Source organism: Asterias rubens, chromosome 10, assembly GCF_902459465.1.
Source record: "Asterias rubens chromosome 10, eAstRub1.3, whole genome shotgun sequence".
In the NCBI taxonomy this organism is placed as follows: domain Eukaryota; kingdom Metazoa; phylum Echinodermata; class Asteroidea; order Forcipulatida; family Asteriidae; genus Asterias; species Asterias rubens.
In genome coordinates this window covers 7,274,600-7,301,249 of record NC_047071.1, presented here as the reverse complement: position 1 = coordinate 7,301,249, position 26,650 = coordinate 7,274,600, and the positions used below count along the sequence as shown (strand labels likewise).

Genomic DNA, 26,650 nt, shown 5'->3' with positions numbered 1-26,650 from the left:
TGTTTTTGCAAGTCTGTGCATTTTAGATTCAAAGAACACTTTCCTTAATATGCCTTTACATCGCGTAAGCAGACAAAAACACATCTGCAGTTGGCGGGCCATGAACAACTAACACACCATTACTCTATGTACACACTATACACCCAACACAGGTGGGATTTATTGCTGCATTATTGGGGCATGGATTGGGGCGGGGTGGTGGAAGGAGGATGGCAAGTCAAAACATGATGTTACTCATGGCATCCCCATTGCTTTACTAAATACATGCTTGACTGAAAAATAGGTTAAACATAATGAGACCTTAGTGTTCTCTTCAGACGCTCACTTCAAAAAGTCAAAGAAAACCATCACCCCTGACCACAACAGTAAATAGCTCTTTGGAAGCTTAGGTGAGGCCTTCCAGCTCGCACCATCAAACCTGTAAGGTAGTATCTGTTGACAGACAAGCTTCACTGGCATTTTTATTTGCCCAGCAGTACGTTATAGTGTAATGTACATTGCTGTGCTGTCATCTTAGCCTTCAAGAAAGACTCTGCTATAAATATAGTGTCGAAACGTCAGGCCATTAACTAGTTTTGCTGTTTCTTTTAAGAAGTTAAATAGACACTTACTTCATGATATAACGATGAAAACTAAAATCAAATAGAACAATTGCTAAACCAGTAATTTTGCCACGTTGCTGGCACTGAGTAATCCAATAAGCAAGCTAATAAATAAAGAAGAGCACCGGCGGCATGGCCACGGGGTGGGGAACCGTGCCCCGCAATTTCGAGAGGCAATGAATGAAAGTAGTAATATGTTTTCATTTCATGTTAGAGCGGGATTTGCTCTTATGTTAGCGGTCTCCGCAGCGGTCATTTCGGTGCGTCCCCTCATTGGTTCTATCTAATTGACGCGATTTCGTTTGCCGTTGGTTTTATGAGGTCCCTGGCTAGATTGACGTGTATTTAGATATAAAGTTGGGATACATTACATTCATGGCTATATTTTTATGAGCAATTGCCTAACGAACAAATCTGCGTACAAAAAATTGAAATGAACTTTGGACATTTGTGTCTGTGTGTGAGGATTTATTCGTCCTCAATATTGATCTGGTTACTGAATGCATATTGTGCGTCTAAGATGGCTTCAGTAGCAGAGTTCTCGGATGCTTCCTCGGTAACGTTGTTTGCATCACTCCCTTCATCGTCGGGTTCCTCGTGTAATTGGCTCATCTTGACCGGCAAGCTTGACGTGTTGGTCACAGTATCCATGGCAACTGAGTCGTCCGTTCTTGCCTTGCCACCGAGTCCCTTGACGCTAAACCTGGTCAAAGCATTAAACGAAAGACATTACGGTTGGATGGAAGAGCACTGAACATCTTTCGTTATTGTCAAAGACCAGTATTCTCACTTGGTTTTATCCAAACACATTCCTAAAATAACAAATCTGTAAACATTGGACTCTTGTCAATGAAGTTGTGTATTGAGTTGTGTATGGCAGCAATACAGTGCCGTGTAGCTACAATATTGCATAGATCCTAAAGTTATTTAAGGAAGCGTCCACATTGCCGTTAGATTGAGAAAATAAGGAACAAATTACAAACGGTTTAGATCAGTCCTTACAGACGCTTTTGTAGGCAACAAACACAAGATTACATCCACTCGCTGTCACAACTGGGTCATTATTCTCGAAACACACACCATACTAATAGCCGTGAATTCGTGATACCAGTTGTTGTAAAGTTAACCGATAATATAATCAAATAAACCAAAATAGAAGAAGAACGTGTTACAAATGAAAAGCAATGAGGTCATAAATTTGTGTGTGATGAATAAAGCCATACCTGACTTGTGATGGTTTATGGAGTAGTTGCTTTGAAGATGTATTACCAGCCCAATCTTCAGCATTGTCAACATCGTCCATCTCATTGGACGCTGGGCGTCTTTTTAGCTTGTTCTTTTTGAACAGGGACTTTCTGCCAGAAACGAAGCTCTGATGCATCTGTTGGGAAAAATACAAGATTTCAAAGAATGACTCATTCTTTCGAAGAGGAATTTTGGCTGCAGCACCATCATAAAAACAACTTTATTTGGTCGTGAAAGCAAATCAGATTACGTAAAACTTGGGTCAATAACATAGTGATTTATAGTCAAATTGTGTTCGACTTGATATCTAACTAAGATTTCTTACCTCTCCAACATTGATGTACATATCTCCATGGTACATCTCCGAGGAACGCTTGTCCAGCGCCACAGAAGCAAGTTTCTCGACCCGAGGATCGTCGTTCAGCACGGACATGGGACGCTGCTTCTCCTTGCGTGGGCTCCCGTTCTTTGGTGTCTCGTCATCGTCGTCAAGACGCCAGCTATCTGGAAAGTTGCTAAGATGTTTTGGGTTTTCGAAGGTGTCCTGGTAGTCCTGAAGGGGATCAACGTTGAAGAAAGTTGCCATCTTAAAAGGAAACATGTCATCTAGGAAGATGATGGCGAGGCCGGCAAGCGATGAAACGATTCCTGAATAAGTTTGTTAAACAATTGAACTTTTTAAAAGCTGATTTTTTTGAAAAACTACATTAAAAGCTGACATTTTGAAAAACTACAGCTTTATCATGTTGTTGGAAAAGTGGCTGAACATAAAAGTATGAGGCCTTGAATATGTAGGATAATGACAATGGCATCGCACCCCCATTCATTAAAATATGGAGGTATGTGGTATATTAACGACAGTCGACACAGTCTTCCAAAGTGAAAATAAAAATGGCTGCCAATCGTTCTGTCTTGACATTTGTTTTCCTTCTGCTCTATTATTTAATATCCTTAAAGGACTCGGTTTGTACCAGAGTGTTGAGACGTAGCAAGCAAAGACGACTACCCTCGCGCCTGCACTCGTGTCTTACCTCCAACCATGCACAAGTAGAAAGAACCGCCTTTCGAAAACACCAACACTAAACAAAATAGAAACATTACAACAGTAGTTAAGCTGCGTGTTCAATTAATGATAACGAGTTCAAGTGTTAACTAATTGTTATTACCATAATTAGACAGTACTTTCCCGAGTCCTGTGAAAAAAAAATCACAGGCATGTTACTCGCAGCGCTGGTTACTCGGGTGGGATTCGAACACACGACCCTTGCAATTCTAGAGCAGTGTCTTACCAACTAGACTACCGAGGTTGCCCGGTAGCTAGAGGCAGTTCGAATCCTATGTTTTGACAGCGGGTACCGCAACACATCAGTGTATGGGTAAAAACCAAAATTAATGTTATTTATCCCTTATGCAAATTTGACATCTATTATGTTATTACCATGGTCAGCTCCGAAGGGAATGATCAGTTCCGTCGAACCGTATCGTATGAGTGAGTAGATGATGTTACCAGTCAATAGGCAGCCACCAGTAAGGAGCAGGAACAACCCGCTGTATCGTACCACCATGAAGGAAGTAACTATTGCTATCACCCATAGTGGGAACGCAGTCCTGGATCAAAACAACAATACACACTGCAAGTTACGCTCGTGTATCTCAACCATACGCCATCAAGCTAAATACATCAACAAAAGTAAGTCCCCCCCTAAACAATTCGCCGTAAGATGAAACATTTTACCAATACAACTAATTAAGAAATAATTCTATGACATGTTCCCTAAGTGTTGTTTGAAAATGAACGATGTCCATGAGTTCATGGCTGAATGAGCTCAAATGGAAGACAAAAACGGCTCTTCTCAAAAATCACAAAGGTTGGGTTGTGTTGTTCACCGATGAGACGAGAAGTTGCCTGAGTCACGATGGCCGGAGACGGGTGTGGCGTCGAGTTTGAGAGCTTTTGGACGGTAGCCCACTGATGCCTCACGCATATAATTCTGTGCTTAGCAGATATTTCTGCTCGAAAACAGTTTTGAGAAAATAGACTTAGCTTCTGCAAACTACTCAGCAACCAAAAGAACCTGTGTGTTATTTAAATGCAAACAAGCATTGGCTTAAAAAACAATTGTGTTCCGTAAATTTGCATCAAACACACTGGCCACCTTTAATAATATTGTCAAGTATAGTCAAAGGCCAGTCTTCTCACTTGGTGTATCTCAACATTTGCACAAAATAACAAACCTGTGAAAATTTGAACTCAACTGGTCGGCGAAGTTGCGAAGATAATAATGGAAGAAAAAAAAACCTTGTCACACTATGGGTCTCGAAATCAAATTCAAATATTTTAGTGGAAATTACCTCTTTCTCGAACACTATACGTTATTTCAGAGGGAGCCGTTTCTCAACAGCTCTATACTTGTTACCAAGTAATTCTTTATGCTAACAAATGATTTGAGTAATTACCAATAATGTCCAGTGACTTTAAACAGTTCGTCTTATAACTTTGAAACTAATCATCTCCCACGTGAGTATATCTGTTGTTTTAGCGTGTCTGCTGTTTCTATACAAAAGCATCGAGTCCCAGAGCTGAAGACACGGCATTGTTTGAATTTTCTCTTTAATCTAAACAATACTATTGATTCTCTATAAGTATAAACTCTACATCATTAACAAAAACGAACCATAGCGTGAGATATGTGTAGAAACCAGCCAGCCTGTATGTTCGGCCCCAACGGATGTCCTCTGCATCAAACACGAAATACTCCACAATCCACAGAACGGGATAGGGCTTGCCGGACCACTGTGCAGCGCGGAACTCCTGGTTGATGCGACCGGCTAAAAACAATTAACATTATCTCATATTGAGCTGGAAGATCATCAATGAATGTACATACATTATTAGAGAATTCCACACCGCTAAGAATTTGCCCTGGACAAGCTATATAGGGCCTATGTTAAAAAGGAGTCGACATGCAGTATTTCAATGCACATTTCAGTTTCGATGAGTCCAATTTGTTGCCAACAAAGTGCACATCGATGTCTGCTCGACCGGCACACTAGCTCCTTTTGGGAAAGCTGTGTTGAACTCGAAAACCAACTTCTTTTTGTTTAATTAAACGCATGTAATTGGCCTCAACATCACACGTGAATCCTTGAAGTTGAACACTCTCGATAGAAAGTCTGTTTCTGTCCATGGGAATGTTTTCGAGAAAAGAAATAGCCATGATAAAATATTACATTAGTTTGTTACGGCATCTTTGTAGATCTGGGATGTTCGGGTTTGCTTTATTTGCTTGTTTTTTTTCGTTTGTGTCCCTGTTTCTTATAACTTTGAAATACAGTTAAAACCTTACCGAATTGACTGTATCCCTGCCTGCCCTGTCTACAGCAGAAAGTGAAGCGTTCATTGTAGTTGATTCTTTCTCCTTTAACCTCACCATGCTGTGGGTATTCCGGCACACCTAAACAACATCAAATAATTATGATAAGTGGTCGTCAAGAAGTATAATAAAGTTTTTATTTTGTTGCATACATTCGTAAGGGTTTTGTTGCATTTTCTCTTAATTTGTGGTTATTCATTGCTATTATTGTTGTTGTTGATGCCGTCAATTACCTATACCAAATGCTACAGGGAAGTATCGCCTTCAGTCAGGGTGTAAACGCCATGTAGGAGCTAGCTATGTCTCCCAAGATGTGTCATTATAGGTAGCCCCGGAATGCGTCTCCAGGGTGAAGATAGCGGCAATGGGTTGGCGCAGATATTCAGAGATAAATCGTACTGGTTTTACTCGCTAGTGAGAAGTTTGAGACATTACAATTTTCAGTTTGGAATGTTGATCAAGGTAGATATCGACTGCAATGTTTTTAAAGAATGTTGTAAAATAGTATTGTCTTGAGTGACCGAGTTCCGTTGAGTATGAGATTGAACCAGATTGAAGTGATTCTTGCGTCGGGGAGCCCAGAATAGAAATAAACGGAAGTCAGGAAACAATAATAAAACATGAACGTACATAACTACGATTTATCGAATGGTCCGTGTATTATTATATTTCTCCTTTTTTTTAATGACAGGCGATTAAACGTGGGGATGAAATCATCGTCTGCAGGTGTCAGTTGCAATCGATTATGAGTGAATTTCAGTCTAAAACTTGATGAGAGATTCAATTGTAGTTTTGCAATAATTTGGACGGTTAACAACATGATGTCAGTAGAAGGTTAATAAAAGTATTCAATATGTTGCCATCGTTATTTATTTATTCGTTTCCTCCATTCTTTGGATGAAACTAAAACAAGGAAAAACGCACTTGATGCAAGTGTCTGACCACTTCAGAAACCAAAAGAGATGACGTTTGCAATTTATAGCGTGGGAAGATAGTCTTTCAAAACTGAAGCTAGTCAAACATGATAAATTCTCAAGAGAAAGTTTGATGATCTAGTTTCATTTTCCTTGGTATAAGGAAGTATTATTTGGTTCAACAGCACTCATATAAACGGAATATGACATTGTCACGCAACAGCCCACAATTCTCATCATGCAACAAAATGCTGACTCAATACAACGAGTCGGTTTTCATGAATCATTTATTATTTTTCTTCGACTCATCTTGGACGAATGTATTCGAAACCTTTGAGCTTATGTCAATTTATACAAATACATAAAAACCAGGCCTTGTTGCCACTATAGTTTTATTATTAATATCAGTACTGTTATTATTATTTTTTATGGGAGGGGGGTTCTTAACGTGGGCTTGTCCTTATAAACAACATAGATTTATCTACAAAATGCGAGCTTGATCTTTGTTCTCTATTTTGTTTATAGGTCTATGCTCCAATATAATAGTCCGGTAAATACATACTTTGACATTTCACACGAATTATCAAAACTTTTCTGGAAAACTTAAGACGTATTTCAGTTTAATTCCGGTCGTGAAAAGAGTTATTTCTTTGGTTAGGAATGTTTCTTCAACACGTATAATAGTATGTCAATTGTTTGAATAGGGCCTGGGCCAAATTATTGTATTACTTAATTCTACGTTTTCAAAAATCCTTGTTAATTTTGCATTTTGTATTTTGTACACAAGCGATGGCAACAAAATAATTTTAACTTCGACTTTGTTTTGGTCGAACCAACCTTTGAGTGTGATGTTAACATTAGTAAGTCCAATATGTACCCCTATATCAGCCTCGATCTCATCCTTGATAAAGGCTCTGTACTGTGTAGTGACGTTATGCTGCACAGCAGACTCCCAGTCTTGACCATATAAGGATACTGAACATAAACAAATTGATTAAGTAATTATGATAACGAAATGTTAAGAGCCGCTTGGCACAAATGTATAAAATACGGGAATAAGACTGGAAATACAGAAACAAAGCGATTAAAGGTATATTAACATTGGGATTAATAACAGCGGGATACATTGGATTGACGATTTACATTCAAACAGTTTGATTAACTAGTTCGATAACTAAAACAGATGGAACATGTTTGATCACAATAGCAGGTGGATAGATGAGTTTGATCATTACAATTTAACGAGTTAAATCAACAACACGAGGATTAATGGGTTCAAGTTGGGGGCCACGAGGCAAACCAGTTAAAAACACTGGACACTATTGGTAATTGTCAATGACTATGTCTTCACAGTTGGTGTATCTCAAAATATGCATAACATAACAAAGCTGTGAAAATTTCCTTGTCACACAAAGTTGTGTGCTTTCAGATGCTTGATTTCGAGACCTCAAATTCTAAATCTGAGGTATCGAAATTAAATTCGTGGAAAATTACTTCTTTTGCAAAAACTATATGTCACTTCAGAGGGAGCTGTTTATCACAATGTTTTATACTATAAACCTCTCCCCATTACTCGTTACCAAGTAAGGTTTTATGCGAATAATTATTTTATTAATTATCAATAGTGTCTACTGCCTTTAACAGCAACGCACGAATGAAGTCAATTAAAAGTTCACTATTGACCCAATTTGTGTGGACAATAGACACTTTTAGATAAAGTCTTTATAGCACTACTGAAGTTCTCCTTAATAGTTGCCTATAAAACCGCCTGAGAAACCCATGACAGTCATGGCATTTTACAACAGAACCCAATAGTTTATCACAGAGACGACCTGCCATATTGAAGGTACAAAAACATAAGCTTTAAATCAACTTACAGAGTATGGTTGCACCAATAAATGCGGCGATGAAGAACCGAATAGCAGCAAATATTCCCTACATATTGGACAACGAAAACAAATACAAAAGTCTGAAATCCCATCCAACTCTAGTATTGTGACAAGATAAATGGTAACGTTACTTTAAATATCTACTTTAGTTCCATGTTCTTTTAAAGAATTGTTCAAGAATTGTAAGAGTTCATTGGTTTTCAATAAACTCATCATCTAACCACAATTAATAGGCAACGACCTTTCTGATTTGTTTTTTAGAAATACTTTGTTGTCATTGTGCTTGCTCATTCATGTGTTCATTGGTGCAGTCGAAATACGGTATTAAAATGTTGTGTTTCTTTATTTTAAAAAAGACCCGTGTTTTAACGCTGACATTTTCTAGGAGGACCTGTCACATGATTCTGAACTGCATATCGTAGGGGTTCAAGATTGTAACTCAATGGTTAAATTAAGATACCCCCTGTAAAGAAGCTATAAATCCCAACTAAAACACTAGGTGCATTGTTTGTAAAATCGAACTTACGTTTTTCCCACGTATTCCGGGCAAGATGACGACGAGCGAAATGCTCACGATGAAAAACGCGAAGACAAATCCAGCAAAAGTTACATCAGCGGAAACGGCTGTCTTGTTTTCTTGATATGCAGTGGCCCGTCCATCCTCTCTGAAGGCACTATACGGCGTACCCATGCTGGACAAAACGAGCACTTTAAAGTCCCGTTCAAAATGTTAAGATGAGTTCGAAAAGGCTAAAGCTCTTCCAACTGGAAATCTTTTACTTTGATCGTCTTCTAAGGTTTATGGCAACTTGGTAAACTATTCACTCTGAGCTGTAGGTGGTTTTATGAAGTACAGAGTGACATCTGTAGCATGGGGGAATTTCAAATGTAATGAGTTGCAGTTTTGTTTGATAACCATAGAGACATCTGTCAATCAATGACGAGTTGACCAATTGATGACGAGTTGACCGCCTTGACTAGTCACTGCGCTTGTGTTGCACGTGTTTGTAGGTGATGAGCTTGGTAGAGGGCGTGTTCAAGTCAAGTGGTTATGCGGATTGATACTGCCAAACCACACAGGTAAAAGGTCTGTCGGTCAGCGAATCAAAATTAACTATTAAGCGTGTTGATTGTTTACAGATGTTCCCGTAAGAATTAGTAGTTATATCGTTTGGGGTTTCCCAAGACAAGGCCTAGAAAACACGACCTGTGGGCTCTATATACCAACAGGATCCCACATACAGCACGCTCCTACCTTACCCAAGATACACAAGCCCAACAACCCGGGCGCAACCTAGGTAGACCCACTGCCGTCGATTTCACAAAACTGTTAATAACTTAGGATTAATCTTATGACTTAAGACGAGTCCCAACCATGCACTGTAGCATACAAACCTTAAGATTAATCCTAAGTTAGGACGAGCTCGTCCTAACTCGAGATAAGACGAGTCCTAACTCTTTGTGAAATCGACGGAGTATATCTGGTAAGGGTAGCCCTACAGCGCATTTCCGAGATCGTTGATAGCTTCCAAAGACTTCCTCCACAAACTAGATGAAGCCAAACATCTAATCCCTGACTCTGCTTATCCAGTCACTTTTAGACTTAAGATGTGTTATGACATGATATGTTGTTTACTAGTTCCCAAGTTGTGTGAAGTTTTGCGGTTGTGCGCCTTGAGTTCAGGTTGTGCGCCTTGAGTTCAAGATTAGCCACTTCTACACACGAGATCGTAAAGTTTTCAGCGTTAAAGTTTTACTCTCCAGATTCCCTTATTTTGATCAAGTTTTTCCCGTTTTAAGGAATCACACACAGTTGTTGAATTACATAAACATAATTGATATACAAGTTAAAGGAGCTGAAGAGAATTAAATCAGTTGAACAATTTAAAGCAGCTTTCTTCGTCAATTTTATTGCAACAACGTGGTTAAACTTGATGATCTCGTCACAAGATGTTTAATCATTGTATACTTACATTGGGAAGGCATGGTTCATGTGTTTCTGCCATCAAGGCCAATAAACAATCCCGCCCCTACTCATCAGCCAAATTCTCACTAATAATAACTTTTTATTTAACACAGACAAGCATTTCCTTACTTATACAGGGTACTGCCCAAATGGCACCCTCATATGCAAACCCATTTTATTTTATTTATTGCCACACCTTTATACGCTCCTCTCACACCTGCAAATATGAATACTTGAAATTCGCGATGAATTCGCCCCCAAATTGCGATTGGATAGTGAATATTTTCTCGGTCATCCCTCAACCTCTCCTTACCACGTCTTACGAATAATACGCACGCTTTACCAACGTTACCAATGGCTTACCAATGCATACAAAAACCAACAGCGAATGCCCGTCTTCGCAAAATTCGCTGAAATTTAGAAAGCGCTTTCTAAATTGACCGATCATCGTAAGGAGGGGGGAGGAACAGCTTGTGAACGTTCCGATTTTGTCACAAAACGCTTACGAACACACGGCGGATGTTGCGAAGTTCGAGCAATTGTCAAATATTTTCATTGGTAAGCACATTCACAAGCGTATTTTCCACAGTGTGAGAGTAGCATTACAAAAGAGGCCCGTTCGCCCGGAGTTTGCGTGTTTTCCCTGACCTGCGAGCCCACCCCATCGGACACCCCACCCACTCACGGGGACGTCCGAGCGCTGCTAGTCGGTACAGTCGATGCATCGCGATGGTCCCCGGCCCCGTGCCGAGGCCCCCGTCTTTCAATCAGCTGCTGCACGCCGGTGTCATGGTCTCAAATGTCAGGCGTGCTAAAAGTTCCGGGTAACGTCACCGTGCATGTATTTCCGGGTGGCGTAGCATGCTGTCGTCCTGTGCTCTGCTGCCGCCGCTAATAAATCTCCGAAACCCTTTTTTTTTTTTTTTTATCGTACGAGTGCTTTTTTGCCTGGCAACCGAAACAAAACCCTTCGGACTTTCAATTGCTTTGTAATTCCCGCTCCTCAAATACTTGATTATCTGATGATTTTGTTTTCACAATACTGCGTAGACGCTCCACTCGTTCACCACACAATATTTACTCGTAGGCGCCGCCATGACAGCTACGAGCTCGAGTAAAACAGTCGATTCAGCCCGGCGCTAAAGTCGACAACTATCGCTTGCTGTGCGCAGGTATGAAATGACGTAATACCGCCGTATATTTTATCTAAAACACATTAAAGGCAGTGGACACTATTGGTAATTACTCAAAACAATGATTAGCATAAAACCTTTCTTGATTACGAGTAATGGGGAGAGGTTGATAGAATAAAACATTGTGAGAAACGGCTCCCTCTGAAGTGACGTAGTTTTCGAGAAAGAAGTAATTTTCATCGAATTTGATTTCGAGACCTCAGGTTTAAATTCGAGGTCTCGAAATCAAGCATCAGAAAGCACACAACTATACGTGTGACAAGGGTGTTTTTTGTTTCATTATTATCTCGCACCGATTGACCGATTGAGCTCAACATTTCACAGTTTTGTTATTTTATGCGTATGTTGAGGTACACCAACTGTGAAGACTAGTCATGACAATTACCAATTGTGTCCACTTTCTTCAATGTTTAGTTTCGATACTTCTTGCGGATACCCCACCCCACCCCACCAAATTTGAACTCCTTCACTATTATGTTTTGTATTTTGGCTGCAATAATCTTTGGGCATAAGAACTCCTGTCTGTCTTCACACGGGAAAGTTGCTCGGGGGACCGTACTTGACCAATCTGCTCCGTCAAAACCAGAGTTACTATATAAAATCCAATATGACTGCTTTTCCCTACCCTGTGTATACAATTTTTATTTTTTCGAGTAATTTGTGCGTCCAGTTTTTGCGGTTACCCCAACCGAGTGTGCTGGTGCAAACGTGAACCCCGTCACTATCACATTTTTGCTGCAATCGACGTTTGTTTGACCAAATTATGACGACATCGTTGGGTCAAGTTTGTACCACAGAAACAGTTTGATCGCGATGGACTGTAGAAAAGCTTCCATTTTGCCCAATGGTCTTTCCAATCAGGCTGGGGCATCCTGCCCACTGGGACTATGTAGTTAAAGGCACTGGACACTATTGGTAATTACTCAAACGAATTATTATCATAAAACCTTTCTTGATTACAAGTAATGGGGAGAGGTTTATAGTATAAAACATTGTGGGAAACGGCTCCCTCTGAATTGACGTAGTTTTCAAGAAAGAAGTAATTTTCCACGAATTTGATTTCGAGACCTCAAGTTTAGAATTTGAGATCTCGAAATCAAGCATCTGAAAGCACACAACTTCGTGTGACCATGGTGCGACAAGGATGTTTTTTTCTTTCATTATTATCTTGCAACTTTGATGACCGATTGACGTGAATTTTTCACAGGTTTGTTATTTTATACAAGATACACAAACTGTGAAGACTAGTCTTTGACGATTACCAATAGTGTCCACTGTCTTTAAGATATACCCACGCAGAAACACACAATTGACATAAATCCTGTGTCACTTGCTTTAAAGACACTGGACACTATTGGTAATTGTCAAAGACCAGTCTTCCCACTTGGTGTATGATAACGTAAAATTTGTTTGCAACAAATATCAAACCTGCGAAAATTTGAGCTCAGTTGGTCGTCGAAGTTGCGAGAGAATAATGAAGGGAAAAAAAACATTGTCACACGAAGTTGTGTGCTTTCAGATGCTTAAAGAGCCAATAAAGGATGATCTCAATATTTCCACTATTACCTTTTTATGGCCAAATAGTCATCGTAGATATGATACCGGTTAAAAACCATTTTACTCAAAAAACTTGCATTTAGTAATAAATAACTCGAGTCAAAAATATATTGTTTATGTTCCCTACGGACCCCAGCTATATTAGAAAACTGTAATATCTATGTACTTGAGATCATCCTTTATTGGCTGTTTAATTTAGAACCTCAAAATGAGGTCTCGAAATCAAATTCTGGAATTACTTCTCTCTCGAGAACTACCATACTACAGAGTGAGCCGTTTCTCACACTGTTTTTTATACTATAATTACTCGTTACCAAGTAAGGTTTTATGCTTATAATTATTTTGAGTAATAACCACTGCCTAGGGTCTATGTACTTTTTGTAGGACACATAACACCATGTCCACAGATTTACACTAAACTTACACAATTTGAAGATAATGATTTCCCTGAAAATATTACTTACTGAGGTGCTGAAGTTTTTGAGAAATGAGTAACAATGTCATGAAAACAATGTTCGTCACACCGATCATGAGACGAAAATTATTTAAGCATGTAAAAACGTATTTTCATGACATGGTTTTACTCATTTCTCAAAAACTACAGCACCACAGCAACTATTATTTTAAGATATTTTTCTACTATCATTATCTTCAAACGGTGTAAGTTTAATGTAAATCTGTGGACATTGTGTTTTGTGTTACAAAAAGTACCCAAATCCTTTAATGTGGTCAAACCGAGGCTGATGGTTCACAAAAAAGCCACGATTACATTGGCCGTCACATTTTGAAAAAGATCCGTAAGTATTCAATAGACCTTATGCGCGTGACGTCATTTCAGTAGGGCGCCCTCACCTAGAGGTCAAAAGGAGGTTGTTCATTGGTCACCGTTTTCCCTCTAAGATGGCGGGTGGATGACGTCGATGCATAAGGTCTATTGCGCTAGTGTTTCATTCTGATCCCCGAACATAGTTTGTCCCACTGTTGTCAAGTAAACACGTGAAGAAAAGCAAACGTCACAACAATTAGTATAACCATGAGACATTTATTACTGCACAATAAAGTACAGCACCCGCAACCTAAGTTAAGAGAAATTACACACATCAATATTACATCAAACATTATGTTTTACTAGAAATCAAAACAATATTTATTACATAAACATCAAAGAAAAGTCATAGGGAAATAAGAAACATTTCCTAACGCATACATATAATTGTCACATAATGTTGAATCTTGCTACATTGTTGACAATGCTCCTGTCGGTTTGGAGAGGCGGTTTGAACAGAGCACTTAGTTATGGTGTTACAAAAGCAATCATACCCAAATATTGCAGGATTGATTTAAGACATCCAAATTATTTGCCTACGTCTTGAAAGATTATAAAAAGTTTAACAGTTTTTTGCTTCCTCAAACTAACACACGCCTGGTATGAAAAGAATTTACTTATTCGGAAAATAATCACTATGGGAATTAATTGTCAATCTGCTTTATAATTATTCTAAACTACTCATTAATTCGGAAGCCCTTCGGTTCTGTCATCTTAAAAATATTTTACAATTTTGTTTACAATCACATTAAATATGTTGCTAAATGATAAAAATCCGTTTTGTGGAATTTGTTAAATTCTTGGAACTGTTCAACTACAAATATTTCTTCTGTATTGGCTGAAAATAGGAGAACCATATTTGGAGTTATAGACTCCGTTGCAAACTCTTGTGAAAGAAAAAACATTTCTTGTTTACCGATTAATTCAACTGGATTCTGAATGGAAATAAATGGTAAGAAGAATGAACAATTGCGCTTAAATATTGACACAATATGAGTTGTCTGCTTTGTGCACCAAACCCGTCGTCAACTTCACGTACATTTATGAGAACGTCACGAATAAAACAAACTCTATCATGTGGATAACAACCAGATTTCAAGTGGTTCTGCAAATACAAGATCATATTATTTTAAAACCATTACCATAGGCTTTTTTATAAACTTTGCGATTACCATTAGACATTTGGCTGCTGATGAGAATGAAATGAGCACTCATAAACTAACAAGATAACTCATTCTGGTATTTAAAACATTTAAATGTTGTCTCCAAATGGTAAAACATTATGTCACCGCATTTCATTAGATGGCAAATGGTATAACATCTCTTGCACCTTGCTACTCATCATTTCCGTTTCATACGAACCATACACAGTCACGATGTCCAATTCTGATCCGAACCCCTCATGCAATGTAACAATGCTTGATTCGTTTCATGTTGGGTTTATCAGGCAAATCTTCACACATACTCCAATGACATGTTTCTATACACACTTTGTATTTACCAGAGAAGAGAGCAACATTTACAGTATGTGCCACCAATACATTCTGGACAGGAAAGATGCATTGGAATCATCATATCTATTCTGCTGCTTTTTACAATTATCTAACTACAAGCTTATTCTAAATTTATATTTAAAAAAAATAGTACTCGATTCTGAAGTCGTTTTCTTGGTTTAGGTTTTCTTTGTATAACAATCATAATGATTGTTTATTTTAGGAAATTGACTTGCATACACTTAGGTCCGACATTTTTGTACTCTTTGTTCAGGCAAATGCTTATCTCAATTAATGATAATCCAGACACTGAAATATGCTGTTTTACCTGATAAAGTTTATAAAGTCACCAAATGTTGATAGTCCAACATATTGTTCCGACTGCATTCATGAAGCAATAAACCTCCTCTTACATTTGATATGTGCATTGTTAGTATAGCTTGATTAAAATGTGTATCATATCTAAAAACATTCATAACTCCATCTTTACAAAAATATATAAAACTGTGTATATAGCAAAATGGCTCATATTATTGTTATATTTGTTGAAAGCAAATACTATGTCATCAATTCCAGTACAAACTATTTTCTAGAAAAATAACATCTTTTTAACCTGGCTCGCAACAAATAACAAGCAGGGACATTTATTTTGTGTTACAACATTACTGATTCCAAAACCTTATCAAATCCAATCAAACTATGTTCTAAAAAATATGCTGTTTCAGCTATAACTTGCACGGTGTATCAAAATATAAACCCTTCTCTTTCATGTACAATGAAGCAATAATAGCCACTTAATGTGTTAGGTCATACTACCCCATCATTAGGGAGGCAGAAGGTATAAAGGTCTGATTTAGAAGTTCTCGTAGTGATGGAGGAATGCAGCTCCATCATACTTGTTTAGTTCAGTGCAAGCTTTCTCCACATTGTTAGTCATTCCTGGAGGACCACAGCTGAAGACACCGATCTTGTTCACCTGTTTAAATCAATAAATTGAAAGTGATTTGTCAATTAATAAATAAGTCAACTCAAAGTCTCATATTCAACAAAGTCCATCACATAAATTTACCTGACAGACCTCCTTCAGAAAGCATTATTAAAAACTTTAGTATCTGTGTTATCCACACCAAGGCCCAATTCATGAAGCTACTGATAAACCAAGAATGGTGTGTTGACAAACACAAATGCCCCGCTGAAATTAATCTCATTCTTTAGTTATTGCTTGGACAACATTTCTTTTGTTTTAGCCATAATGACCTTGACCTAGGGGGGTCCAAAACAATAGGCTTCTGGGGACCCCTAGACCCAACTACAAACCAAGTTTAGAGTTGAAATGCCAAGTCCTTTTGGAGTTATTGCTCGAAAAACATTTCTTTTATTTTAGCCATAATGACCTTAATATTTAACTGAGGGGTCTAAAATCAATAGGCTTCTGGGGATCCCTAAACCAATCCACATTAAGTTTGGAGTTGATATGCCAAGTCCTTTTAGAGTTATTGTTTGGACAAAATGATCTTACTATTTATTTGAGGGGGTCCAAAAACAATAAGCTTATGAAGGATCACTAGACCAATCCACAAACCTAGTTTGGAGTTAAAACACCAAGTCCTTACTGAGTTATTGCTTGAACATTATTTCTTCATCTAGCCCATGGTATCAAACTTGGAACCATTTAGTTCTGCTAGTTGAGATATACAGTATGTGCTTAGCAAGTCTGTGTGCTCAAGCAGTTATATGAAAATTGCCCCCCCCCCCAACCTCCCAAATTATGCTTAAGGCCTTAATAATACTTTGGCCTAAAAACCATTGTTATCTATTATAGGGGACAATACTAACCGTGGGATGCTCATCTTGTAGTGACTGCAAGAAAGGCTCAAACTGAGGGCGACCAAAGTGAGTAATGGAACGCAGTCCGGTGAAAAGGGAACGCTCAGAGATCTTCTGGAAATGACGTTCACAGATGTACTGGAGAAAATAAAACCAAAAGAGGTTGTGTTTTAAAGAGGTAATAATATACTTGTACGATGGAGGATTTTCTTCAGATTTACCCAGATAGTCTTTTTTGGTTGACATACAATGTAATTTCAGGAAAGATTTTGTTGGTTTGTTTGCTGTCCCTTTCCCCACTTACCAGCATGGTGGTACGCAGATCAAACTTTTGGAAGAACTGGGTGATGAAAATGTGAACGTTGACAAGACTGTTGACATCCTTGTCTTCAATATCACGGATAATATCGGTAAGCCATTCAAACTGCTTCTGGGTACGGGTCACCCAGATGAAGTATACCTTTAGTTTGAAAATAAATTAAAGATAATTACAGACAAAGTAATTTAAAAAATCTTCCAGAAAATATTTGAGGCTGAAATAATAACACACGGCACAAAAATTGAAGACATTGTGGAAGTTAATGTATTAGTCATGTTCAAGGGCACCGTTCTCCAACAATTAGCTGGTTACCAAACAACATAAACCTCACATCAAACTGTTTCAAATACCGCTAAGCAAAACTGTACAGTTCAAGCTTGCCTGGTAACATTTATTGCTTCAAAACCTTGCAAAAACCAAGTACATTTTCAAATAGATAAAAGAATGCTAGATATCAAATCAAAAAGGCTATCAAGCTGTTAAATCATAAAAACGAAATAAATATGTTTGAAACTAAATACTACCTTCTTGCAGGTGAATTTCTGTCCTTGGGCTGAGCGAGCAACCAAATCTTTTAGGATGGAAGCAAATGGAGTGACTCCAATACCACCACCGACTAAGACGGACACCTCAAACTGGTACCAATCCTGGTGCCCTTCACCATAGGGACCATCCAAGAATAGCTAAAGAAAAATGGATTCAAAGATTAAACTAATATTCAGTAAATCAAACATAGTTTGTAGCAGACGTTTGATTGCTTGCTTGCTTTTAAAAATACAGATTGAAGTCATACCAATTATCTTTGTAAAATAAACAAGTTGTTGCTGGAACACCATTTTTGTCTACTGTCATTTGTTATTCATCTCCTCACCTCAATGTCATGAGTACACAGTTAAAAGAAAGCAACAAGATTGTGAAATTATAAATAAAGTACAACTTGTTCTCAAAATGCTTAATGACAACAATAGTTGGGTCACACTTCTTACGAATGCAAATCTTAGTGAATTTTGGCGTCACAGCTGGTCTGTTTTTGCAGCAGTTGAGCACATCTCAACTGTTGCCAATTGATTTATAATAGCAATAAAATTTTATAAGTAAAAATGATTGTCAACTATATCTCTTGCCTTGCCTTCTTACTCTACTCACCTTGGGGTAGGGGTGCTCTCTGACCACATTAGGGTCGAAGGTACGACGCAGGTTTGTTGTCCATGGTCCCACAGCGCGGATGTGAAGGGACAGATTCTCTTCATGGGGGGCAGAGGATAAGGTGAAAGGATGGTATTCACTGGAGTTGAGAGTCTTGCAAGCAATACGCACCCACTGGCCGGACTTGTACTCAAAGGTGGTTGGGCGCTTGAATTCCAACATTGTCACGTCTAGAAAAACAGGAGCATCAAACATCATAATGAGAAACTTAACAAAGTTGACCATCTGACACAAAACTTAAATCATATAGGCCTATGAATGAAAATTGTTTTTAGATAAAGAAAAAATGTGCCTCAAGACAGAAGACAAAAATAAGCTAACTTTTGATTTTATTTAGAAACTGAGACTTTTCAGCAGATAATCAATTTTATAACAAACATACCAAAAATCATCAGGCAATCAATATATACACAACACACAAGGTAAACTTTTACCAACTTTTAAATTCAGAGAATCATTTATTCAAAAAAGATTCACATTTGATGAAAAACCTTGTTCACATCATAAGAATTGAGATTCTCACTTCTGAGAAACAACATGTTTTCATAATATTATAATTAAATGAACAAGCATGGAGACCCTATTATATAAAGGATTTATGCATAAACAACAGATTACTTACTTGAGGGCAACAACTCTGCCTTCACCACCGTAATCTCTGCTTTCTTGCGGCTGACACTGACCAGCTTATCCAAAGTGAAGAGGATGACGGGACCAAGGAAGAAGTAGTAGAAGAATGGGGGTTGGACGAGGTTACCACTACCATGGAAGACCATCAAGATAAAGAGCAGGATGTACAGATTATGGGTTAACCAGAACAGGTTGAAGACCTTACGGCGGGCAAACTGCAGGGCAAAGGTGTACATGATGGCACACACCATAACCAGTAGAATACCTGTGAAACCTACAATTCAATTCAATTCAATTCAAAATTGGTTTATTTTCATATAAAAATACAACACCAAATAAAAAGTCACCGACTAATGGCATTTGGTTAACAATAAAATTACATCAAAAATATATGTACAAGTATATATGTTAAATACAATATTAAAAATATTACTTGAGTTAAACAGACAAACAGAAATTTGGAAACAGCTCTAGAAAGGGGGGAAAATTTGTGAAGACAAAATTAAAACCAAAGATTCAGATACAAAGATTCAGATCACAAAAATATCTCCAAGCAATCGTTTTACCAGACACTTCTGCAGGACTGGCAATATTGGTTACTTTTAAGAAAACCAAAGACATCATAATTAGATCTACTAGAACTAATTCTTGTTTGTTATTGTTTATGTAATTCTTCAAAAAAGTATTTCTTGAATGTGATGTTATTTATTCTGTTTTAAAAGGCTAAAGAGAAAAGTGTTAATCTCCCTTACATTTACAACAAATTAACGTAGACTTACCAGTGATGGTACGGTAGGCCCAGAAGTGAAACTTGGGAAGTTCATGAGACCTAAGAATCACAAGAATTTAAGTTTGCTATTTGAATACAGAATCAAAATTTCATGAAACACTAAATTCTGAACAGTCTATTTGAAATGACCAATGGTACCCTTATCAAGTGCCAAAACACAATGGAACATTGCTGCCCCACAAGGGATCTATCTTCTTGTGCTACCTCACAGAAGATATATATACAGAAATAGGAATAACACAACACCAATGATAGGACTCCAAAGTGGCCATTGTATGAATGGGTGTCTTGATTTCATATTTTGAAGAAGTGAAGGAAAGTTTCACTGTTCAATATTTTTCCGCTTAGTTTCAAAGTGTTCATTATGAAATGGCATATGGAATTTCACTGTTAAATAAAATCTAAGTATCTGAAAGAAAGTTCAGAAATAGGTTCTCAAAATGGATCATTAATTCAAATTATACCTACCTGTGGAAGAAATCCCGAAAGAGACACGTCAAATCATTGGCAGTCTGGGTCGAGATGTGGTAGAAGTTGATGGCATGACCAACAGTGTGCAACACTGCAAGACAAAATTATGGAAGACCTTAATTTTTATAAAACTTGAAGATTAATTCTAACAAAACTCAAACCAAGTTAACCTCATCTTGTCTCTATTTTCACAAGCGAGGTATATATATGTAAAAAATCATAATGTCACATTGACGATATGGTGTTTCTATGACCTGTTTCAGTTGAGTGTTTTCAGGGATTGACAATTCTCATTATGTATGTTTTTACTAAGTGCTCTGCAAGCACATGTTGTAGCGTTATTTTATTTTTAACCTATATAGTGTTCATTACTTATTAGAAAACTTATTTGTAAGTTGTCAGTGCAGGAAATGTTCATACAAATACAGAGCACAGGTTAGTGTTAGGAAAACACCTTTCTTTGACACTTCAGTGAGAGAGAGAGAACGTTGGGTTGGTGCTAGTATCAACTTAAAAGTCATTTGCTTTTCAAACAATTATTATCAATCATGTTTTTTATTTTTGTTATGCCATCAGGAGAATAAATATAAAACAGAGTCAATAAACTTAGCCGGACTTCTTAAAGTTGTGATTATTTGATGAATGAATAAGTTCCCTTCTTATTATAACTTACACGAGAATGCTAGGGCAGTCCAAGCGACAATCTTGTGGAAGGCCAGGGCACCGTCAAAGGGTACGTAGCGATGGAGGAAGGTACTACGAAGGAACGTGATGGTATTGCGGCACATGGTTACCAGGATAGTGGAGTAGGTGAACATCATAGCACTAGCTGCACCTCGAGTCACTGTTACACCATAGCCAGCAATGCGTCGTAGGCCTGCATGTTCACGCTCAACAGAGTAATCTGAAATACAAAGTTTGGAATCATGACTAATTAGTGATCTCCATACAACCCAACAGGCCCTGTTTGGATCCACTATATTTAACATTAGTTTATAAAGTTAGTTGGGATTCTCAATGTTCTGTGTATTTGTGCATAAACTTCACAGAAAGTTTTACAGGTTTACAGCCATATAGCCTTTGAGAAAGACTCTAGAGTCGAAACGTCAGGCCATCAACTATTTTTGCATTTATGCTGATTATATTTTGTCAGGTTAACAAGTGGTAAAAGAAATAAACAGATATGCCAACAAAATGCTTATTTGAAATATTTTGCCAGCTTAATCTCCCTGCATATTTTGAGTCGGTCATTAAAAGACATTTAAGGAAAGAGCGAAAGGGAATCTTACAGTAGGCACGCTCAATGAAGACGCCAGCCAAGACCAGCATGTAGAGGACCAAGTAGAAGATGCTAAGTCGGTTGTTCTCAATGTAACGTATGAAGGTGTTGACTTTACGCTGTGTCCGACTCTCAGTGTAGGTCTTCTTTTCTGTCTCAATTTTCACTACCTTAGACTGGTATCGTTTAGCAGTCATAGGACGCTGTTGGTCTTTGTCACTGCAGGGGAGAGGGGGAGCTATGAAGGTTATGAGCCACAGGACACTCTTGAGTTTAAGCCTTAAATTGGTTTTTAAAAGGTTCACCTAGAAATTTCAGTCAAGTCAGATATATAATAACTATCGCATTAGTATAAAAACCTATCAATAACTCCAAGTATTCTGTCTGAGATTCTATAGTTACAAGTAAGACTTGTACAAATAATGTTTGAAAAATGACACAAAGTACAGTAGTACTAAACGTGGCAGCCTCTATCAAAAACTTTAATGATTTCAAAAAATTGCATGACTGTAATTAATAATTCAAAATACATTTAATCTTACAAGCGAAAATTTACACACCAAAAAACTCACAAAAACGAAACTATGTAGACTATTATATATTCAATAAGACTTACGCATATGCTTTGACAATTGTCTTACGAGCACGAGATGGAGCATTCTCACGCTTAATGATAGTAGCTCCACGATCAAGAGGTTGGGCAGCCTCGGGTACATCAGCTCCTAAAAATCACATCCAAACATTGTTGACTATTAGTAATGAAGACATACAACGGGTGGGCTTAATGAATTAAGACCCAAACTCTCTACAAGACCCAAGGCAAACTAATTAAAAAACGAAAAACAGAGAGAAAAGAGGAGAGCTCCAAACTGCAACATTTGACCTAAATGTTTATCAATGAAATAAACAAGACAAATGTTGATAGTACATTTACCTTGTACAGTGAGAGCTGCTTGGCTGAGTTCTTCCTTGTGATCTCCCATCAGCCTGATGAAATCATCAAGGGAAAGATCTTCCTTATTCTCAAACCCAGCTGCCTTGAACATGGATGAGATGACATCCTCAAGTTGTTGCTGTTCAAGAGATGCACTCACGGTCTCCATCATGGACCTGCAATTAATCAATCAGATCCACTCCTTATGAGAACAACTTTTCAAATTTTCCACTCTATTGAGCTAATGGTTTTATTCTGTAATGTGTAATAAAATGTATCACTTTTCTGAATAAAGCCAAATTTAATTAACAAAAAAGCAAATCGGACAACAATTTACAAGTAAATGCATTGTAATCAGACAAATATTTGGTAATTAGAAGTTCCAGTGTTTCATAGTACTTTTCTTGTCGAAGCTAAGTTTCAAAAAGCAGGAAAATACTAAAAACTCACTTTAGCATCATCTTGAACTCATCACGAGAAAGATGCCCAGAGCGATCAATATCGTACATGTTGAACATCAGAGCCAACTTATCTTCAGGCTTGCCTTTAATAAAAGAATAAAAACAATCAATCAATCAATTACAGAATGTTGTTAAAGATGCCATGTCAGATTTTTGGCCGATTTGGCCCAAAAATTTTGATTTAAAATTCAATAGGTATTTTGATGGGGGTCGAGACACCTACAATCTTTCATTTGCGACATTGCTCGAAAAAGTCCGCCAATTATTAGTAGCAGTGAAATAAAGTGCTCAAAATTAGTTTTTTAGTCGGGATCCCGACAATATATCACGTGACCAATTCTTATGTGTTTTATAAGAAAAGTTTTAAATTTTTGTCATGGTTCCTGACCATTAAAAGTAAAAGTTCAACTTTTTTGCGTTAGAGCGGGTGATACTCTTTGAAATACCATTCACTCAAAAAAATCTATTTTTTAATGTTTGGGGCCAAAAATCTGACATAGCATCATTAACCCTTTGAGAAATTGTTGTTATGGTAAATACTAATAAATAACTGTGAAGACAGGGTGAGCTTGAAACATGCTTGCAAACTTAGGCAAGGCTATATCAAGTGACATAGATTTTCATCTTTTGAAAATGTTATCACAGATAAGAGTGGGGTGACATGTAATTTGTTATGCTTCACCTTTAGCAAATATGACAATAACATCCAAGAATTCACGAAAGGACAGAGATCCGCTATGGTCCTTGTCAACCAACTCAAACATCTGCTCAACAAAGAGGGAGTCAGGAGCCATGGAGAGCATCTCAGCAAACTCTGTCTTGCTCAGTTCGTTGTTGAGAACTTCCTTGGCATCATCATTGCCTTGGTCAGTCAGATCAGCCGAGTCAACAGATTGGTTGAAGGCCTACAGTGACAACAAAAAACATTTTGTCAAAGAAATACAATTTTTAAAATACGATTGTTGCATTTGGCTCAAAGATTCTGCAACTCTGGAGAGCAATGTCTACTTATACATTTCAACATTGAATCATGAAGCTATATACTCCACGACTAAACACAGTGCTTTTCATGAGAATCTTTGTTAGTTTTCCCTTTTCAAGTCATTGTGGCAACAATATTTGTTGTGAGTACAGAAATTATTTCTGAAAGTCATCTCAAAGGCTGGTACTTTTTTCATGCGTTAAGCCTTGTGTTGCACTTTGGATCTACCCGTCTTGGTTCCACAAACATATCAATCCCTGCTTAAAATAACTGTGAAAATAGACCTGTACTTTCACATTCGTTTTGTTAAATAGTTGGCTTTTTGTGTAGGCACCTTGATCGTTTTTCTGGAGTGAGCATTATAAATCTTTATTATTTGTTATTATCAAACTGAAAATTCAATAGTTTTTATCAGTAGCAATAAAAATGTCTCACCACTTTCCAATATTAAATGCCCAATAAATTTGTTTTTACCTGAGCAAAGGCCACTCGAAAGAAACGTTCAATAGTCTTCTGTCTATGCTCTTTAGTTATGGCCATCTTCAAAAGCTCATTCTCACGAATCTCACGCCGCTCCATTCCAAGGCCAACCTCTCCACTTCCAAGGAAACTCTCCAATTCACTAATAAACTCTGTGCGGCTGTCTTCTTCATCAAACTTCACAACTAAGTCATACTCTCGTTCCAGTTGCAGGAGCAAGTATCGCCGTTTGCGGTCTGGGGCAACGCAGAACAAGATCTTCTGTTGGTGGTTTAGGTCGATGGTGCGGTAGAGCTTGTTCCCACGCTCGTTGGATACCTTTATAAGTTTACCTGGTCCAAGAGCAACCTGGATTGGTCTGGTACCTGACTTGAAGCCACACCATTCAAGAGCTATATCAAGGGGAAATAAGTTGAACATTTTCTTTAGCATGACTGATCAAGGCAGCTTGTTCTTGCTGATAAAATAGCTACTGTGCAACAACTATATAGTAGTAAACATAAGGTCTTTTAAACATACCATATTTTATTAATAACAATGGTGAACAGCATTTAGGGATAAAAACATGCAGATGGCGAAAGGGTTTATGCTTGGATGGTTTAAAACTTACTTGTGAACTTCTTAAGATTTTCAGGACCTTGACCCTTTCGTGTCTTTTGACGTTCTGCCTTGCGTGTCTGCTCAACAACTTTCTTGCGACGATTTGCACACACAAATAACATGACAACCACCACTGGGAAAGAAAGAATCAAGACCATAAAATACATCATTTAACACTTTAATCACATGGCTAAAATTGAGTCTCTGAGTGGGTGACACCTTCAAATAATTCATTCTTTCAGCAATTCTCCAAGAGTTGCCTTTTTGCGCCTCTGCACTAATCCTATGCTTGTTTACTTATTCCTATAAATTTACCTCAATTAAAATTCAAGCATGTCTGAGGCAGGAGGTAAGGGAGATTAAGGAGTGTGTTTCACAACTTACTGACAATGAAGAGGCCCAGTGCAAGGAATGATAGAGCGTAGGATACCTCACTCCCTTCAAAGTAGTCAAAGGTGTTTAGATCAGTACAGTTCTCCATATCATTTTCATCAATGGCACGATTTACATTGGGGTGATTATCCCAGCATTTGTCACCTGTAATAAGATAGATTTACAATAAACAAATTGTGGTGTCATTGCATACTGTCTCATTTTAACTTTCAGGTTTAAAGCCATTGGACCCTTTCGGTACAGAAAAAAAAAAAAAATCACAGATTTACAAATACCTTACAGGGTTTACAGAAGGTAATGGAGTAAGACTTCTCTTGAAATATTATTCCATGAAATGCTTTACTTTTTGAGAAAACAGTAAAACAATATCAATTCTCGATAACGAGAATTATGGATTTATTTTAAACACATGTCATGACACGGCGAAACGTGCGGATACAAGGGTGGGTTTTCCCGTTATTTTCTCCCGACTCCGATGACCGATTGAGCCTAAATTTTCACAGGTTTGTTATTTGATATAGAAGTTGTGATACACGAAGTGTGGGCCTTAGACAATACTGTTTACCGAAAAGGTCCAATGGCTTAAAGGTGACTGTTATTTTTTGGGGGGAAATAAAATATATAATACATGGCACAATCTAGTAACATGGGCCTGGTCAAGGGACAATAATTGCATAACTCCGATCATGAGTGTACCATGGAGCCCAATTAAGGACTAATTGAAAAGTAAGAATGAAATCAATCATTTATCACAATTGTTTGCATATCAATTATCTCACTCTTTTAGAACTTTCAGACTTATCAACTTAGTTATTCAATGTGATTCAAGATATTCAGTTTTATAGTTACACAAGCAAATATGAAAATAATGTCAGTTTGTTTTAGGGCTCTTGATAATTTTATTTTAGCATTGACTTCTAGCGTCCTATGAGGGGCCGTTTATGACTAAATGAGCAAACCCATAGATATAAGAGCAAAACTATATATATAGGAGCAAACTCATATTTATAAGAGCAAACCCATATATATAGGAGCAAACCCATATATAAAGGAGCAAACCCGTATATATAGGAACAAAACCATATATAAGAGCAAACCAATATATTGAAGAGCAAAATAATAAATATATAATGATCAAAACAAATATATAGAAGACCACCGAAAATATATAAAGGATGAACGGCAAATATATATAAAGGACCAAAAACCTCAAATATAA

General features: G+C 37.6%; 2 protein-coding genes across 4 annotated transcripts in view; both read right to left on the bottom strand.

Annotated features, from left to right (window-relative positions):
• Positions 1 to 585: 585 nt before the first annotated feature.
• LOC117295944 (dual oxidase maturation factor 1-like) lies at positions 586 to 8,895 on the bottom strand. The gene is made up of 10 exons (XM_033778749.1): positions 8,551 to 8,895; positions 8,013 to 8,070; positions 6,973 to 7,110; positions 5,195 to 5,302; positions 4,523 to 4,676; positions 3,286 to 3,455; positions 2,879 to 2,926; positions 2,173 to 2,495; positions 1,826 to 1,983; positions 586 to 1,305 (listed from the first exon to the last, which is right to left on the bottom strand). The coding sequence occupies exons 1-10, from the start codon at positions 8,713 to 8,715 to the stop codon at positions 1,071 to 1,073; spliced, it is 1,557 nt and encodes a 518-aa protein (XP_033634640.1). The 5' UTR covers positions 8,716 to 8,895; the 3' UTR covers positions 586 to 1,070.
• A 4,867-nt stretch (positions 8,896 to 13,762) lies between these two features.
• LOC117296152 (dual oxidase 1-like) overlaps positions 13,763 to 26,650 on the bottom strand; it is a 32,604-nt gene continuing 19,716 nt past the window's right edge. For all 3 annotated transcript variants that reach the window (XM_033779031.1, XM_033779032.1, XM_033779033.1), the window contains 17 exons: positions 25,423 to 25,575; positions 25,049 to 25,171; positions 24,433 to 24,830; positions 23,659 to 23,881; positions 22,966 to 23,059; positions 22,516 to 22,691; positions 22,198 to 22,303; positions 21,592 to 21,800; positions 20,976 to 21,206; positions 20,300 to 20,393; positions 19,821 to 19,870; positions 19,034 to 19,315; positions 18,352 to 18,581; positions 17,730 to 17,888; positions 17,191 to 17,346; positions 16,896 to 17,024; positions 13,763 to 16,035 (listed from right to left, as the gene is read on the bottom strand). In XM_033779031.1, coding sequence (XP_033634922.1) covers positions 15,913 to 16,035; positions 16,896 to 17,024; positions 17,191 to 17,346; positions 17,730 to 17,888; positions 18,352 to 18,581; positions 19,034 to 19,315; positions 19,821 to 19,870; positions 20,300 to 20,393; positions 20,976 to 21,206; positions 21,592 to 21,800; positions 22,198 to 22,303; positions 22,516 to 22,691; positions 22,966 to 23,059; positions 23,659 to 23,881; positions 24,433 to 24,830; positions 25,049 to 25,171; positions 25,423 to 25,575 — 2,936 coding nt within the window. In that variant the 3' untranslated portion in view covers positions 13,763 to 15,912. The remainder of the gene's footprint in view (positions 16,036 to 16,895; positions 17,025 to 17,190; positions 17,347 to 17,729; positions 17,889 to 18,351; positions 18,582 to 19,033; positions 19,316 to 19,820; positions 19,871 to 20,299; positions 20,394 to 20,975; positions 21,207 to 21,591; positions 21,801 to 22,197; positions 22,304 to 22,515; positions 22,692 to 22,965; positions 23,060 to 23,658; positions 23,882 to 24,432; positions 24,831 to 25,048; positions 25,172 to 25,422; positions 25,576 to 26,650) is intronic.